The following is a 16,315-nucleotide window of genomic DNA, read 5'->3' on the forward strand; positions in this document are numbered from 1 at the left end:
TGACGAGCTTAATTTATGAGGAAAGGTTACACGTTAGTCCTGAACCCATTGTTTTACTGGAATGAGGCAAAGACGGGTAGGTGAGAGCAGGGGGCAGCCGGTGAAAGGAGGCAGTAAAAGGGAAGACAGGAAATATGGGGAATGGGCTGAGGGTGTGAGTGGTATAAGGAGAGTAGTTCAGTTACTCAGACATTTCTGACAAATAAATGAAGGATTATGGAGAACAGACAGGAAAGTTGAATTGAACCCACAGTTAGACCAGCCATGATCTTATCAAATGGCAATGTAGGCTTAAAGGACAGAACAGCTTATTTCCGGCTCCTAAATAGTATGTGCATAACCTTCACGATTGGTGGTAGTTCTATTATTCTTATTTACACTTGCTGTCAACCAATGTTTTGTTTCTTTCCTTGTCCAATTATCATCTCCTTTGTGTCATCATCTATTTGTCATTTAATCACTCCTTTCTTCCATTTTTTTCGAAGTCTTCCCCTTCTTTCTCTGCCTTTGTTCTTGGTTAAAACTTGGTGCATCACTGACTTTTTCCAGTTTTGAAGAAAGGTCAGTGTTGTTTCTTGCTCCACAGAGCCTGTTGTGCCTATTTCCAGTTTTTTGTTTTAACCTAATATTACCAAAATATAGAGTATCTTGCTTTGCATAGGTTTTAGGTTTCTGGTGGCATTTTATTTTTAAAAATTACAAAAATCTGAACTGCAACAATGGATTAACAATTGCTACATGAAAATCTGTAGAATGCTCCAAAAAAAAAGTAATTAGTACTTTCAATGTGATAATTATTGATGCTGAACTTCCTGCAAAATGCAAGCTTCTTCCCAAAATTCAAGTGTTTAGCACACCTATATTTTATTTTTTTTAAAATGCAGTTAAATGATAAATGATCAGTCCTCTTTACAGCCTCAAGCAGACAGCATATAATAAAAATTAAAAATAATAAAAATTTAAGAAACTCAAGTCTGACAGCAACTGTGGAGAAATAAAGTGTCCAGTATGACTATTCTTCAGAACTAAAAAGGGTTGGAGAGCAGTATTTTGTCATGCTGTTGACAGAGTGAGAGGAGAAGTAATGGAACAGATTGTATGTCCACAGTGAAAAATGAAAGAGCCGGTAATAGTGGTGAAATACGTAAGGGAGATATAAAATGGATATAAGCAAAAGGTGTGTTATGAAAATGTGGGTGTACCTTACAGTGAGTTAAAAGCTAGCAGTGACAGCATCAAGTGTTCTCGATACGATACAATGCAAAATGAGGTCCAGTTACTGGGGTAGCTAGGGTAGCTGGTTGCCTGGAGACAAAAACAGATTTGAATTAGGCCAATAAATTTAAATTAAACCCAAAACAAACAAACTCCAATCAAGTTTGAAGTTAGTATATTGACAATCTTAAAAGCCAATGACACAATCAGAGCCTTTGGGGGTATAAGAGGAAAGTTAAACAGGGTGACAGGAGAACTACCAAGTTAGCACGCAGAGACTGCCTGGAAAATAGCTTTCTTAAAAGGTACCTTTATCGATCAGTAACCTGTGAAACAGAATCCCCAAGAAGAAAAGAAGACTGGAATACAGAGAAGAACTGAAAACTGCCTGGTTTTGAGCTAAGAAGTTTTGTTTTGTAAATCTTAATCAGGGGCTTTTATCGGACTAGTAATGTAGAAGGGAAAAGTAAAAGATAGGTTAGAGGAAGGAGTCGTAAATAGTTGTTAGTTAATTATTCTCTGTTACACTTTAAGAAATAAAGTTGTTAATTTTTTTTACTTTAAATAGCTCTTGGCCTCAGGATACCGCCTATAGAATATTACAACGCACTACAGGCCCTTTGGGCCTTGATGTTTTGCCGCCCTGTGAAACCAATCTGAAGCCCATCTAACCTACACTACTCCATTTGCATCCATATGCCTATCCAATGACCATTTAAATGCCCATAAAGTTGGTGATTCTACGACTGTTGTAGGCAGTGTGTTCCATGCCCCTACTATTCTGAGTAAAGAAACTACCTCCGACATCTGTCCTATATCTACCACCCCTCAATTTAAAGCTATGTCCCCTCGTACTAGCCATCGCCATCCGAGGAAAAAGGCTCTCATTGTCCAACCTATCTAACCCTCTGATTACCTTATGTCTCAATTAAGTCGCCTCTCAACCTTCTTCTCTCTAACAAAAACAGCTTCAAGTCCCTCAGCCTTTCCTCGTAAGATCTTCCCTTCATAGAGTCATAGAAATGTACAGCACAGAAACAAACCCTTCAGTCCAACCTGTCCATGCTGACCAGATATCCTAACCCAATCTAGTCGCACCTGCCAGCACCCAGCCCATAACCTTCTAAACCCTTCCTATTCATAAATCCATCCAAATGCCTCTTAAATGTTGCAATTGTACCAGCCTCCACCACTTCCTCTGGCAGTTCATTCCATACACGTACCACCCTCTGTGTGAAAAAGTTGCCCTTTAGGTCTCTTTTATATCTTTCCCCTCTCACCCTAAATCTATGCCCTCTAGCTCTGGACTCCCCAACCCCGGGGAAAAGACTTTGTCTACTTATCCAATCCATGCCCCTCATAATTTTGTGAACCTCTATAAACGTCACCCCTCAGCCTCCGACGCTCCAGGGAAAACAGCCCCAGTCTGTTCAGCATCTCCTTCTAGCTCAAATGTTTACATCCAAATAATTTATATAAATGACAACAAGCAGTGGACCCAGCACCAATCCTTGTGGCACACTGCTGAATACAGGCCTCCAGTCTGAAAGGCAACCCTCCATCACCACCTTCTGTCTTCTACCTTCGAGCCAGTTCTGTATCCAAATGGCTAATTCTCACTGTATCCCATGTGATCGAAACTTACTAACCAGTCTATCATGGGGAATCTAGTCAAACTCCTTACTTAAGTCCACTGGATCATGTCCACCGCTCTAACCTCAATCCTCATTGCTACTTCTTCAAAACCTCAATCCAGTTAGTGAGACATGATTTCCAATGCACAAAGCCACACTGACTATCACTAATCAGTCCTTGCCTTTCCAAATACATGCGAATCCTATCCCTCAGGATTCCCTCCAACAACTTGCCCACCACTGATGTCAGGGTCACCTGTCTATAATTCGTTGGCTTTTTCTTACCACTTTTCTTAAACAGTAGCACCACGTAAGCCAACCTCCAGTCTTCTAGCACCTCACTTGCAACTAACAATGATATACATGTCTCAGCAAGGGATCCAGCAATCACTTACCTAACTTCCCAGAGTTCTCAGGTACACCTAATCATGCCATGGTGATTTATTCACCTTTATGCGCTATAATACATCCAGCACCACCACCTCTGTAATATGGACATTTTTAAAGATGTCACCATCTATTTCCCCACATTCTCTACCTTCCATGTTCTTCTCCACACGTAAACAATGACGCAAAATACTCGTTTAGTATCTTCTCCATCTCCTGCAGTTCCAGACAGAGTGCCCTGCTGATCTTTGAGGGGTCCTATTCCCTCCCTAGTTACCCTTTTGTCTTTAAACGTATTCATAAAATCCTCTTGGGTTCTCCTTAACCCTATTTTCTGAAGTTCTCAATTCCACTTTTTGCCCTCCTGATTTCCCTCTTAAGTGTACTCTATTGCCTTTGTATTCTAAAGAGTCACTTGATCTCTGCTGTCCATACGTGAAATATGCTTTCTTCTTTTTCTTGAGCAAAACCTCAATTTCTTTAGTCATCCAGCAATCCCTATAACTACCAGCCTTTCCTTTCACCCTAACAGAAACATACTGTCTCTGGTCTCATTATCTCATTTCTGAAGGCTTCCCATCTTCCAGCTGTGAACATCCACACCCAATCAACTTTTGAAAATTCTTGCCTAATACTGTCAAAATTGGCCTTCCTCCAATTTAGAACTTTTAAAACTTTTGGATCCAGTCTATCCGTTTCCATCACTGTTTTAAAATTAATTATGATTACTGGCCCCAAAGTGCTCTCCCACTGAAATGTCAGTCAATTGCCCTGCCTTAGTTCCCAAGAGTAGGTCAAGTTTTGCACCTTCTCTAGCAGGTACATCCACATACTGAATCAGAAAATTTTCTTGTCCACACTTAAATTCCTCTCCATCTAAACCCTTAACATTATGGCAGTCCCAGTCTATGTTTGGAAAGTTAAAATCCCCTACCTTAATCACCTTATTTTTCTGACATATAACAGATCTCCTTACAAATTTGTTTCTCAATTTCCCACTGACTATTGGGAGGTCTATAGTACACTCCCAATAAGATGATAATCCCTTTGTTATTTCTCAGTTCCACCCAAATAAATTCCCTGGCCGTGTTCCCAGGAATATCCTCCCTCAGTACAGCCGTAATGCTATCCCTTATCAAAAACGCCGCACTCTCTCCTCCCTTGCCCTCTTTCTATCCTTACTATAATGTTTGTATCCTGGAACATTAAGCTACCAGTCCTGTCCATCCCTGAGCAATGTCTCCGTAATAGCTATGATATCCTAAGTCCCATGTTCCCAACCTTGCCCTGAGTTCATCTGCCTTCCCCTTTAGGGTTCTTGCATCGAAATAAATGCAGTTTAATTAATCAATCTTATCTTGTTCCTGCCTGCCCTGTCTGTTTGACTTGCTCCTTTTCCCCAACTGTACCAGTCTCAGACTGATCTCTTTCCTCACTATCTCCCTGGGTCCACCTTAATAGTTTAAATCCTCCCGAGGATCTTGAGTAAACCTCACTGTCATTCTATTAGTCCTCTTCAATTCAGGAACAATCTATCCTTCTTCCGCAGGTCACTTCTATCCCAGAAGAGATTACAATAATCCAAAAAGGTGAACCTTTCTCCCCTGCACCAGCTCCTCAGTCATGCATCCATCTGTTTTATATTCCCATTCCTATCCTCACTAGTTGTAGCACTGGGAGTAATCCAGATATTACTACCCTCGAGGACCTTTTTAAATTCCTGCCTAACTTTCTATATTTTTTCCATCAGAATCTCATCCTTTGCCTTCCTATATTGTTAGTTCCAATGTGCACAATGTTAGTTCCTGCTGTTCCCTCTCCCCTTTGAGAATACTCTGAACTCTCAGAGATATCCTTGATCCTAACACCAGCGAGGCAACACACCATTCTGATTTCTGCTGATAGCCAGAAACAACTGTCTGTGCCTTTGACTAGACAGTCTTCTATCACAATCAATTTCTTGGAACCTGATGTATGCCTCGTTACATTACAACGAGTAGGAATACCAGAAACTTGGTTGTTCATGCTACATTTCTCTCAGGGTCCCTCAGCCTCCACTTGTTTGAGATGGGGATATCCACAGAAGACTCCTGTACTACTTGCCTCCCTCTCCTACCTTTCTTGGAGGCAACCCATGCACCTAAGTGTATCTGTGGTTTTCCTTCTTTCCTAAAACGGCCATCCATCCTACCCGCTAGCTCCTGTAAATTCCTAATTGCCTCTAACTGCTGCACCAAATGCTCCATGCAATCTGACAGGATTCGCAACCAAAGACACTTCCTACAAACATAATCATCAGTAACATGGAAACTCTCCTTAGTCTCCCATATCCAACAAGAACAGCATATCATTCTACTAAAGACCATCTTTGCTCCTTAACAATCTACACATCCAGAAAATAGCAGTCTTACTGTTCTAAAAAACACTGCTCCAGGCTAACATAGCACCTATGTTTTATACTTTTAAAGTTTAGTCAAGGCACAGATCTCAATAATTAAAAAATAATCCACTCTAAAGATTAAGCACTATTAAGGATTTACAGCAAGGTTACACTTAAAAACTATGCACTTAACTTCTCCCATGCTGTGAGGTTTCCCACACAGGTTCCACCAAGGTCAGCTGTTAATTTCGCTGTTTGTTCATTCTGCTTAGACGCACTCCAATGTCCAGAGATACTTGAACTCAACAGCAAAGGCAGTAGCTGAAAAGATTCACTGCTGTATCAGGCATCAGTGTAGGTTTCTTTCTCCGACCATGTGGTCTCTACCTTTATCTCTCTTCCTTCTTTTTAAAGTGCCATTGGGGGAAAGAATATCGAAACAAAGTTCCAAAACAATGCAACAGGTTATAAACAGTAATTACTGCTCCTGGAATTCAAGGAAATCATCTACAATACCTAAAATACCTCAAAAAAGGAGCAGCTCTTACAGCCACAATTTTTTCCATCCTCATCTCAGAATGCTAGTCAAGATATACTGCTGTAGGAAACTATCCTGGACACACTCCAGAAATCTAACTTTGTGACAGGTCTGCCTCGCCCAATTTATGTTAAAGTCCTGCTTTGGCTTAACTACACATCTGCCTAATTTCTGCATTTATACAATCTAACACTTCAGAACTGCTACCAGGAGCCTGTACACAACAGTTTTTTTTAAGATCGTTTACTGCTCCTCAGTTCCACCCACTTGGTCTCCAGTAAATGCTTTCCCCCTCATTAAATCCATCCCCAGCAGTGAAGTAATTGTTTCTAATCAAAGAGGCTAATCCACCTCCTCTGCCCTTTTCCCTGTCTGTTCTGTAAACCTTCTAACCTGGTTTATTTAGTGCCTAATCCTAACTTTGCCAATGGAGATCTAATAACTGGTTTAGTAGTACCTTACTTAGGCACACTTTCAAAAGACAGAATTATCGACTTTAAAAGTGGTATGAGCCAGACTGCACCAAGAGGAGGATAGAAATCAGTGGACAGCCAATCTTAATGCCAACTTATACCAATGCATCTTTATTTGTTCCCACCTTCTGACCCATCTGTGTTCCAGAGGTGCTCCTGACAGGAATAATTTTAACTCCATTTACCACAGAAAATATGTAGCTTTCACCTATGATATACTTCCAGGAAGGTGAAAATTGCTTCAGGAACCCTACCTCAAAATAGATGCTGTCTCCAACATTTCTGCCATGAAGGTTGAAACACCTTTCAGCTGACTGTCTCCAGCACCAACTCGAGCAAGGATGCAATCAACAATACTGATTTCTGCAGAGTCACAGGGCACAAAACAACCAATCTGAGCCATCAGAACCACCACACCAGTCTGTCGGATATATGTTGATTTACCACCCATGTTTGGACCTATTAAATACAAGCAGAAACTACATTAGTAGCATGAAACAAAAGGTGTTTACAAATCAGGCCAATGAAACACATTTGACCTCAATCATGGACACTCAAAATTCTACCAAGGAAGAAACGTACTTGCTGTTGATCAAATTGTTTCTCAATATCCATTTTATTGATATGGGGAGTCATTCTCTTTCCCCATTCAATGAGAAACAAAACAAAAATTAGATGGCTTTAGTCACTAATCATTTTCATTAAGGAAAAGATTCACAGGTATTATTTGATGACCAACCAACACCTACTCCCCAGATTCACATTTTCCTTCTTGGAAACATTTGTAGGCAGATTTTTTTTATGCTCAGCCTCTCTTTAGATTTTTTTTTCTTCAAAACTCACTTCTGACAGTTGTTACAACATGTCTGTTAAAAAGTAGAGCAATGTTTACCTGGAAGCTTTAGTAGCTATACAACTACAAAAAGTCCTTGGAACAAAGGTTTTTCTCCAATCACGCATTTCCAGTACAAGATCTCTGATTCCATTGGAAAGGATTGCCATGCAATCATTCAAGCTAGTAGTAGTTCAGGACAATCGTTAATTATTTATCAAATTATTATTTAAAACTGTGAAATATATATCTATGCAAATAAAAAAAGCCTTGCATTTTTATGTAATGGTTTTCATAACCACTGAGCTGTCAAAGTGCTTCCCAGCAAATGGAGAAGTTTCTTCAAGCGCATCCTCTTTACAAAGAGAAAAAAACAAAGCAAACCCATACAAACAGCAATATTTTTTTTTATTTATTACTGAGGGACAAACGCTGGCCAGGATACTGACAATAATACCCTTCCTCTACTTTGCAATAGTACCATGAGATCGTTTTCATCCACTTGAGCAAGTTGATGGATTCTGGGTCAAAATCTCATCTGAAAGACAGCATCTCTACCAGTGCAGCACTCCCGCAAAACTGCAATGGAGTCAGCCTTGACTTTGAGCTCAAGCTCTAGAGGGAAACTTTAAATTTGAAATTTGAAACTCAAAGGCGAAAGTGACGAGCACTAAGCCACAGCTGGCATACTCTAACAAGCAGGGGCAAGATGTTGGCATTCCAAAGAGAACGCACACCAAAAATTGTAAGCAAAAATGGTCATGATTTGGGAGTGCTCAGTTTCAACATGTGTTAGTTCAATGCTCCTTGAATCAAATCAGGCACATAATGTTTATAGTTGATCGAGCATTTGCCTTGTCTGCAGCTCACTAACTCCCTGTGGTGCTCTCCCTCTCTGGTACTCTGAGCATTGGCTGCTGAACTCTGGTGCATTGGATTACACCCTTTACAGTGATGTTACTGAAACAACAGCTTTTAACCTGGCAGATTTATACACCAGCACTTCACAAATGTCTGTTGCCATCTGCTCCCTGTGGCTTGTGTTGCTCTAAATTTATGTGTGCAGACAACAGTCAATTAAATCCTACAACCACAGTAAGCGAACATTAATGAAGTAAGGTTTTATTTCCAGTATATTATTTGAGCAAAATACAAGGAAAAAAAACCTGGCATAACACAGAGGCTTCACTCTCAAGTGCCCGTCCATTTAGACCCAGTATCCTCTCCTAGTAATCAATACAGCAATAAAGGAGCCATACTAAGTCAATCAATCCCTAGAGTCTGATTGTCATTCTAGAAATTGTTGGTCCCCACATCTCTTGATGTCATTAGTGTCCAGGAATCTATTGATGTCTATCTTGAATGTACTTAATGACGACACTGCCACAGTCCTCTGGGAGAAGAAATACCTCCTTTCAGTCCTAAATGGCTTGTCCTTTACTGAGGAAGTGCCCCTTGATTCTACACTCCTGATTCAGGAGATATATCCTTTCTGTATGTACCTTATTTAGCTCTTTAAGAATTTTTTAAGTTTCAATGAGATTATCTCCCATTCTTCTAAACTCAAATGGATATGGACCCAGATTCCTCAAAGGACAATCTCACTTTCTTAGTGATTATTCTGGTGAACATCCACTACACTCGCTCTATGGCAAGTATACCCTTTCTGGGGGCAAGGGGACCATAACTGCATCTTTACTGCTGTACTCAAATTTCTTGAAGTAAAGGCAAAACTACCACTGCCTTTCCAACTGCTTGATGCACCTGCATGTTGGCTTTCAGTGACTTCTGAACAAGGGTATCCACGTCTCGTTGAACTTCAATACTCTCCAATTTCTCACCATTTAAATGATACTCAGCAACTCTACAGATCAGAGTAAATAGATAATTGCACATTTATCCACATAGTATTCCACGTGCCAAGTTATTACCTATTCTGCTTGTCCAACTCTCTTGAAATCTCTTTGCACCATACTCATGGCATATTCTATCAAGTTTGATATCGTCTACAAATTTAGAAATATGACATTTGGTTTCCACATCAAAATCACTGATATAGATTACGAACAACTGGTACGCAAGTACTGATCCATGATACTGCACTAGGCTTAACATGCCAACCTGTGAATGATGCAGTTATTCCTACTTTATTTGCTTTCTGTTAACCAACCCTCCATCCAACTCAGTATATTACCACACCAAGTTCTATAATTAGGTTTACTAATCTCTGGATGGGAACTTTTAAAAAAAGTGTCTAAAATTCCAAACTAAACCAGGATCCCCACATTTGCTTCTGGAGAAACAAAGCAGTATTCTGTGGTATTCATGCTTATTAATTCAGACCAATGATTTCCGTTTATAGCATCACTACAATAACAGCATTTCTCATACTTTTACATCCCCATGTCTTCACCCAAAATTTCCATCCTTTTTAAATCTGGCTGAACACAAAGATATATAATGATTTCATTCCTTGTTATTGATCTACTTTATAAGGGCATTTACCATTAAATAATCCCAATCAAATGGCCAAAGGTTTAGGGGCGACTAAAGTAGAGAATACATGTACCTCCTTCTCTCTACTCCATCAAAAACCTCAGGTTAATTATTTTCTTTGAATCTATCTTCTCATTAGTAAAATTTTCTAGAAAAATTACTCACCTGTTATTATATGGAACATCTGCTTATCCTTCTCAAAGGTAACATCATTGGGTATGAAGGCCATATCATCCTGAACCTCAATGCATGGATGCCTGGAAGCCTTCAAGGTAATTCGACCGTGGCCCTTCTCCAAGATCTTAGGCCTTACGTACGGTACTGGCGCTCCATTAGATACATGGGCAAAACTGACCACTGCATCCAGTTGAGCAATCACATCATTTAAAGTTTGCTGAGGTTCCACATATCCTGTAAACATAGGGAAAAGATACCCAATAATGTTCAAGGCTGTCACTGGTTTCAGAACAAAGGAAGCATAGTTACCTGCGCCCCAAAATTAATACACAGGTGGAGAGAGTGTAGGAGCATGTAAAAGAAAAAAGCAAGAAAGAAAGAAAGCAAGAAAGCAAGAAAGAAAGCAAGAATGCAAGAAAGACATCAGGGAAGGTGGTGATATGGTGGTAGATAGCACTTGTGTTTTCACACCATAACTTGATTTTTTTTTAAAAAATAAGCTTGCCTGCTGGGTGTCTTCTTGCCCACGGTCCAATTCCTGCAGATTGGTGCAGATCAGACCATTATAACATAGTCAAATACCAGCTGGATATATTAAAAAGAATGCTCACTTCCTCCTTATTGGGTGCCCTGCTTGCCAGTTCAGGTTATCATGAGGCATAATTAAGTAACAAAATGTACAGTATGCACAGCCCCCCACCTTGTTTCCCTCAGGTAGGGGCAATGGGGCTCTAAAGTTTTGAATACAGTGTAAGATGCAGTGAACTGCTCATACTGTGCTCAGCCAGCAGCACAGTTAGACACTTCTGTTCTAAAGTTTAATTGCAGTTGAAGTGAGAATTTTGGAAGGTACTTTCAGGTGGAATATTGATGGTTGATATTCATCACACAATATTCTTGAAAACAAGCAAAGATAGAATAACAGTGTTTCACATGAATAATTCTGACTCAATTGTAACTTCATGGGTCTCCCTGAACACCCATTCCATTGCAACAGATTAAAATGAGCAGATAAGAAATGGATAACTAGATTGGCCAGATTTATTCTGGAAGCTAAAATCTTGTTACAAAGGTTATGGAAACACCATAGCTCAAAGTACACAAGGGCCTGCTTGGAGGAGTTTTAAATTCTACAGTCAATTTATCATTCTATAATTACTTGCAATATTTTTTGGAAACAGAATAAAGCACTAGCTGGCACTTTCCTTTCACCTCAGGTACCCGAATATGAATCCAGTTCATTCTAAACATGAATGTCTCCTTTCAATTGTAGTGGTCTCAATCTAGCTCTTAACAGCAGTACTCCCAATTCAGCTGCAACTGGCCAAGGTCATAAGGTAGCTAGAAATAAGAACAGAAAACATCCAACTGAGCAGTAGGAGTGTTTTAATCAGGCATAGCATATTTTTGAGGCACAGAAGGAAGAACCCTTGTTTAATTCTATCTTGGAGTATTTTAATACTGACAATGGCCAAAAATGACAATTTATTTCCCCATTTAAAAAAAAGTAAAGTTAAATTTAATAGCTATGCTACAAATCACCACTGCAACAAAAAAAAGAGAGCACAGATAGCTGTAAGTCATTAACATTTTAAGGGATCTTTCAAACAGAAAGGTATTGCCGCTTGCAAACAGAGATCAGAAACTGTTCTAACTATGTCTTTGTTGCAAACCTTGTTGAAAACAGAGATACTCAAGATTCATTCTTGATCCATGTCATGTGGAAGACACTTTATCTGTGACCATTACGATGAAAGTTTTGATCCCCTACGCAAATTTTTTTTACAAGGCAGACTGACGGAAACACACGTGAAATGAAAGGTTAAATTATAAATTACTGGTTCTTCAATAGTACCATCATTCTATTTCCACTACAGTTAAGAATGCAATAACTGGGTTCCAAGTTGGCAGTGATATAACAGGTTTGCCTTGCTGAACTCAGGTGAAGTGGTGGTTTTACCCTCCCCAACTAAGCTATTTTGAAGAAAATAAGACAGTTTAATATTTGTAGAAATAATACGTACTTTGTTTTGGTAAGGGAAGGTGACTAGAGGCAAAGGACAGAAGAAATCACAACAGACAGGACAACTCCCCTGCAACACTGGACACACCCACGGCTGCTGCTCCAGCCTCCCCCAAAGTCCCGATGGACTGACCTGTGCAACAAGACCTGGCTGCAGAGATCGTGAACTCCGGGATATGATCAAAGCATCGATTACTGAGACTTATGCCAGACTACAACCGATCTCAGCCATGCTGCAGAAGCGTGAACAGGAGCTGCAGAGTTCTGGGAAGCGAGTGGAGGAGATCAAGCAGCAGACTGTGACAGAGAGCACGGTCGACTCCTCGGCGGGATGTATCCAGGCCCTGGAGAAGCAGGTACAGACCTTAGGAGAACAGGTTGACTACCTCAAAAATCAAGGTTGAAGAGAACACATCCAGGTGGTCGGCTGCCAGAGCAAGAGGAGGGTGAGCAGCCAGCCAGTTTCCTTGAAAAATGGCTGACTCAATTTCTGGGCTGGGAGGCCATGGCGGGCCGGGTGCGGATTGAGAGAGCTCACTTGGTGGCGGTGCGCAGGTCCGGTTTGGACCAGCACACCTGCCCGGTCCTAGTGTGATTCCAGTCCTACAGGGACAAACAAAGGTAATGGAAGCCTCCAGGTCACTGGAAAAGGATCCTCAGGCCTTGATTTATAAAGGATCAAAGATTATGTTTTTTCAAGACTTTTCTGCAGCCGTGATCCGCAAGAGGAAGTCCTTTGATGAGGTGAAGAGGATACCAAGGGATTTGGATATTCAGTATTCCATCAGGTACTTGACAGTGCTCAGTGTTAACCATGAAGGGTCCGTGCATGTATTTGACTCCTCAGAAAAAGCAAAGAACTTTCTGGACACTTTGAAACAGACCAGATGGTCCAAAGAACATAGACAGTATGGTCCTCTTTTCTTTTCCCTTTTTCTCTACTTTGTAGACTTCTCCTTTTTCTTTATTTTTTTTTGCAGAAAGTGTTGTTTTTTTTAAACAGTGATAATTGAGGTCAAGGTAGGCTTAGGGATGGGTGAAGTGCCAACTCCTAATCTTTTTGTTGATAATCTCTATTTTTGTTGTTTATCCATTGCCTAAGTTTGGGGCACAGCTCAAGCTAGGAGTTATGGAGGTGTATCCGGGTAGTGTAAGTGCCCCCTGTGGGCAAAGGGGAAAGAATCTTCTATCAAGTGCTTTGTGCATGCTGTAATTGATTTAGTTTGTTGGTTTTTAGTAGAGGCAGTTTGTTGAAAGTATTGTTAATGTAGTTTTTGTGTGCATATTGTTTTAGACTCTGAGTCTTCATTTGTTTACACTTGGCGTGCTGTGAGTAGGGTTCTTCCTCTTGGAGGTTCAAGAGTTGTTGTAGAGGAATATGCCTAAGTGTCTCCTTAAATGGTGCACCTGGAATATTAAGGCGAGTCACTTGCTGATTAAGATTTTTAAAAAGTACTATCGAATCTCAGAGAGGATTGATATCATCCTGTTGCAAAAAACCCATCATAATAATAAGGAGCACCTAAAGTTACAGCAGAGTGGGTTTGATCGGGTGTTTTTTTCGTCCTTTAACACTAAAAGCGGGGAATTGGCGATACTTATCCAGAAGAGTCTCCCATTTAAGCTATTAGATCAAGTTAAAGAGGAATATGGGCAGTTTGTAATTCTTAAAGCTTTGGTACATGAAGTGATGTTTATTGTCCACTAGCGCACCCCCTCACATTCCTGACTGATGCATGAAGTTCATTGCCCTTGGAATGCGACACACTATCATAGGGGGAGATTTTAATTGCCTCATGAACCCCACAATGGATAGAATGCCCAAAGGTCCCCCAAATGTCTCTTCGCTATCCAAGCAATTGGTTGATTTGTGTGTGGAATTGGGACTGGTGGACATTTGGAGATGCCTCCACCCTACGAGTAAGAACTTCACCCTTTTCTCTAATCCACACAAGTCTCATACCAGGAATGATTTTTTTTAGCATCTTCGGTTTTTCTGGATTTGGTGATGTTCTGGAAAATTGAAAACAGCCATTTCCGATCATGCAGCAGTGTATTTCGAGGTTGAGATTAAGGGCAACAGAACAGGTCCCCGGGCATTGGCAGATGGATCCTTTTACACTCAAGGACAATATGTTTATCGATTACTTACAGTGAATTCAAAGTATTCTTGGCTATCAATTTGGGTACAGCTAGTAACCAGTCTATACTCTGGGAGACTGCTAAGGCCTATGCTACAAGGATAGTTCTCTTATTCGCTAGCCGGAAGAGACGGAAGGGACAGCAGCAACATCTGTTCCAGGCACAGTTGAAGGCAGCCTAGTCAGAATATTTTGCTAGGCTGTCAATGGCTAAACTGCAGCGAGTCACAGCCCTCCGGGTTGCTTTGAACTCTATGCTCACTCAAACAGCAAAGAGAGAACTCTCTTCACGAAACAAAGGCAGTTTGAGTATGGTGACAGGCCAGGCAAATACCTGGCATATCTGGCCAGGAAAAAGAGCGCCCTCTAATGCATTTCAACAATTAGTGAAGGCATTGGAACTTTTACGTGTGATTCTAATAGGATCAATGCGGCATTTCAGAGTTTTTACTTTGAGTTATATTGGTTGGAATGCTGTGAGGATTGGTGGGCTAATATGGAATCTTTTTTTTAAAAGAACCAAGTTTGACCTCAGAACAGGTGTCTCTTCTTAACGCCCACTCGAAGCGCAAGAAAAACAGCAGGCAGAAAGACAGCCTCAAAGTGGGAAGGTGCCCAGCTCTGAATTTATAAATATCCTGTCAGGGCCAATGCTGGACATGTACAACTATTCATACAGTCATGACCAACTCCTGCAATCCCTGAGAGAGGCTAACATCTCTCTCATACTCAAGAAAGGGAAGACCCCGGAGGACTGTATTTCATACAGGTCCATTTCGCTGTTAAATTCAAGACTTTAAAATTTTCTCCAAAACACTTGCATTGAGATTGGAGGTGTTGGGAGAAAGTGAGGACTGCAGATGCTGGAGATCAGAGCTGAAAATGTGTTGCTGGAAAAGCGCAGGTCAGGCAGCATCCAAAGAGCAGGAGAATCGATGTTTCAGGCATGAACCCTTCTTCAGGAATCAGAGGTGTTGCCCTATATTGTTTAGGAGGACCAGACGGGCTTTATAAAGGGCTGTAGGTCTTCCAATAATATTAGAAGCGTGTCAGCAATGATTGGTTCAGGGTTTGGTGCTCTTTTTAGACGCAGAGAAGGCATTTGATCGATTGGAATGGCCATTTTTAAAAATACTTTGGAATGGTTTGGTCTAGGCGAGGTCTTCATCAAATGGGTGGAGGCTCTGTGTGGTGACCTTCTGGCTGCGGTTCTCACTAATAGTGTAAGATCCAGTAATTTCAGTACTGGTAGGGGCAGTCGGCAAGGTTGTCCCCTCTCACCACTACTGTTTACACTGGTGATTGAGCCGCTGGTAGAGGCCATCTGTAAGGACCCTAACATAGCTGCCCCAGAAGTGGGATCAAGGGCACACAAGATTACGTTATATGTAGATGATGCTCTACTCATATCAAACCTGGCAGTTTCTGTACCCCATTTAGTACAACATATTAACTTATGGACTATTTTTCACAATATAAGATCAATTTTGCAAAATTGGAGGCTATGCCCATTGGGGGGGGGGGGGGGGGGGGGGGGTCTCAAGGGAATATGATATTGAAGGCGAATTATGACTCCCCTTTAAATGATCACAGGGGGTTTTCTTTACGGACGCATTTTTGTTGCTCCCACCTTTGATCAATTATTTAAGGCTAATTTTGCTCATTTGCTTGTCAAGACCTTCAAAGATGGGAGGCCCTTCCAATCTCCTGGTTAAGTCAAATAGCCCTTGTCAAAATGAATGCTCTTCCTAGTCTGTTATATCCCGTGCAAATTCTCCCTAGTGGTGAAGGGAGACTTCCTGGATATTAAGAGGTACCAACTAAGGTCCCTTCTGTCCTTTGAGAGAGATTGGGCTTGTAAGAACCCAAGATCAATATGGTTGGATATCGAGGCGTCCCAAGCAAAGTGCCCCATTACAAGTATCTTGTTTATGGGTGAGATGAGGACAGTTATGGAATACTGTTTGAGGGGAGGTCATGATGTCCTTCGACGAATGAGTCACAAGTATGGATTGTCCA

The 16,315-nt window shown here is 40.9% G+C and overlaps 1 protein-coding gene across 1 annotated transcript in view; it reads right to left on the reverse strand.

The window, feature by feature from the left end:
• msh2 (mutS homolog 2 (E. coli)) overlaps window positions 1-16,315 on the reverse strand; it is a 91,078-nt gene that overhangs the window by 25,644 nt on the left and 49,119 nt on the right. Inside the window, exons 12-13 of the mRNA XM_072580607.1 lie at window positions 10,121-10,366; window positions 6,882-7,086 (exon numbers count right to left, since the gene is read on the reverse strand). Coding sequence (XP_072436708.1) covers window positions 6,882-7,086; window positions 10,121-10,366 — 451 coding nt within the window. The remainder of the gene's footprint in view (window positions 1-6,881; window positions 7,087-10,120; window positions 10,367-16,315) is intronic.

The sequence above is a fragment of the Chiloscyllium punctatum genome, chromosome 11, assembly GCF_047496795.1.
Source record: "Chiloscyllium punctatum isolate Juve2018m chromosome 11, sChiPun1.3, whole genome shotgun sequence".
NCBI lineage: Eukaryota > Metazoa > Chordata > Chondrichthyes > Orectolobiformes > Hemiscylliidae > Chiloscyllium > Chiloscyllium punctatum.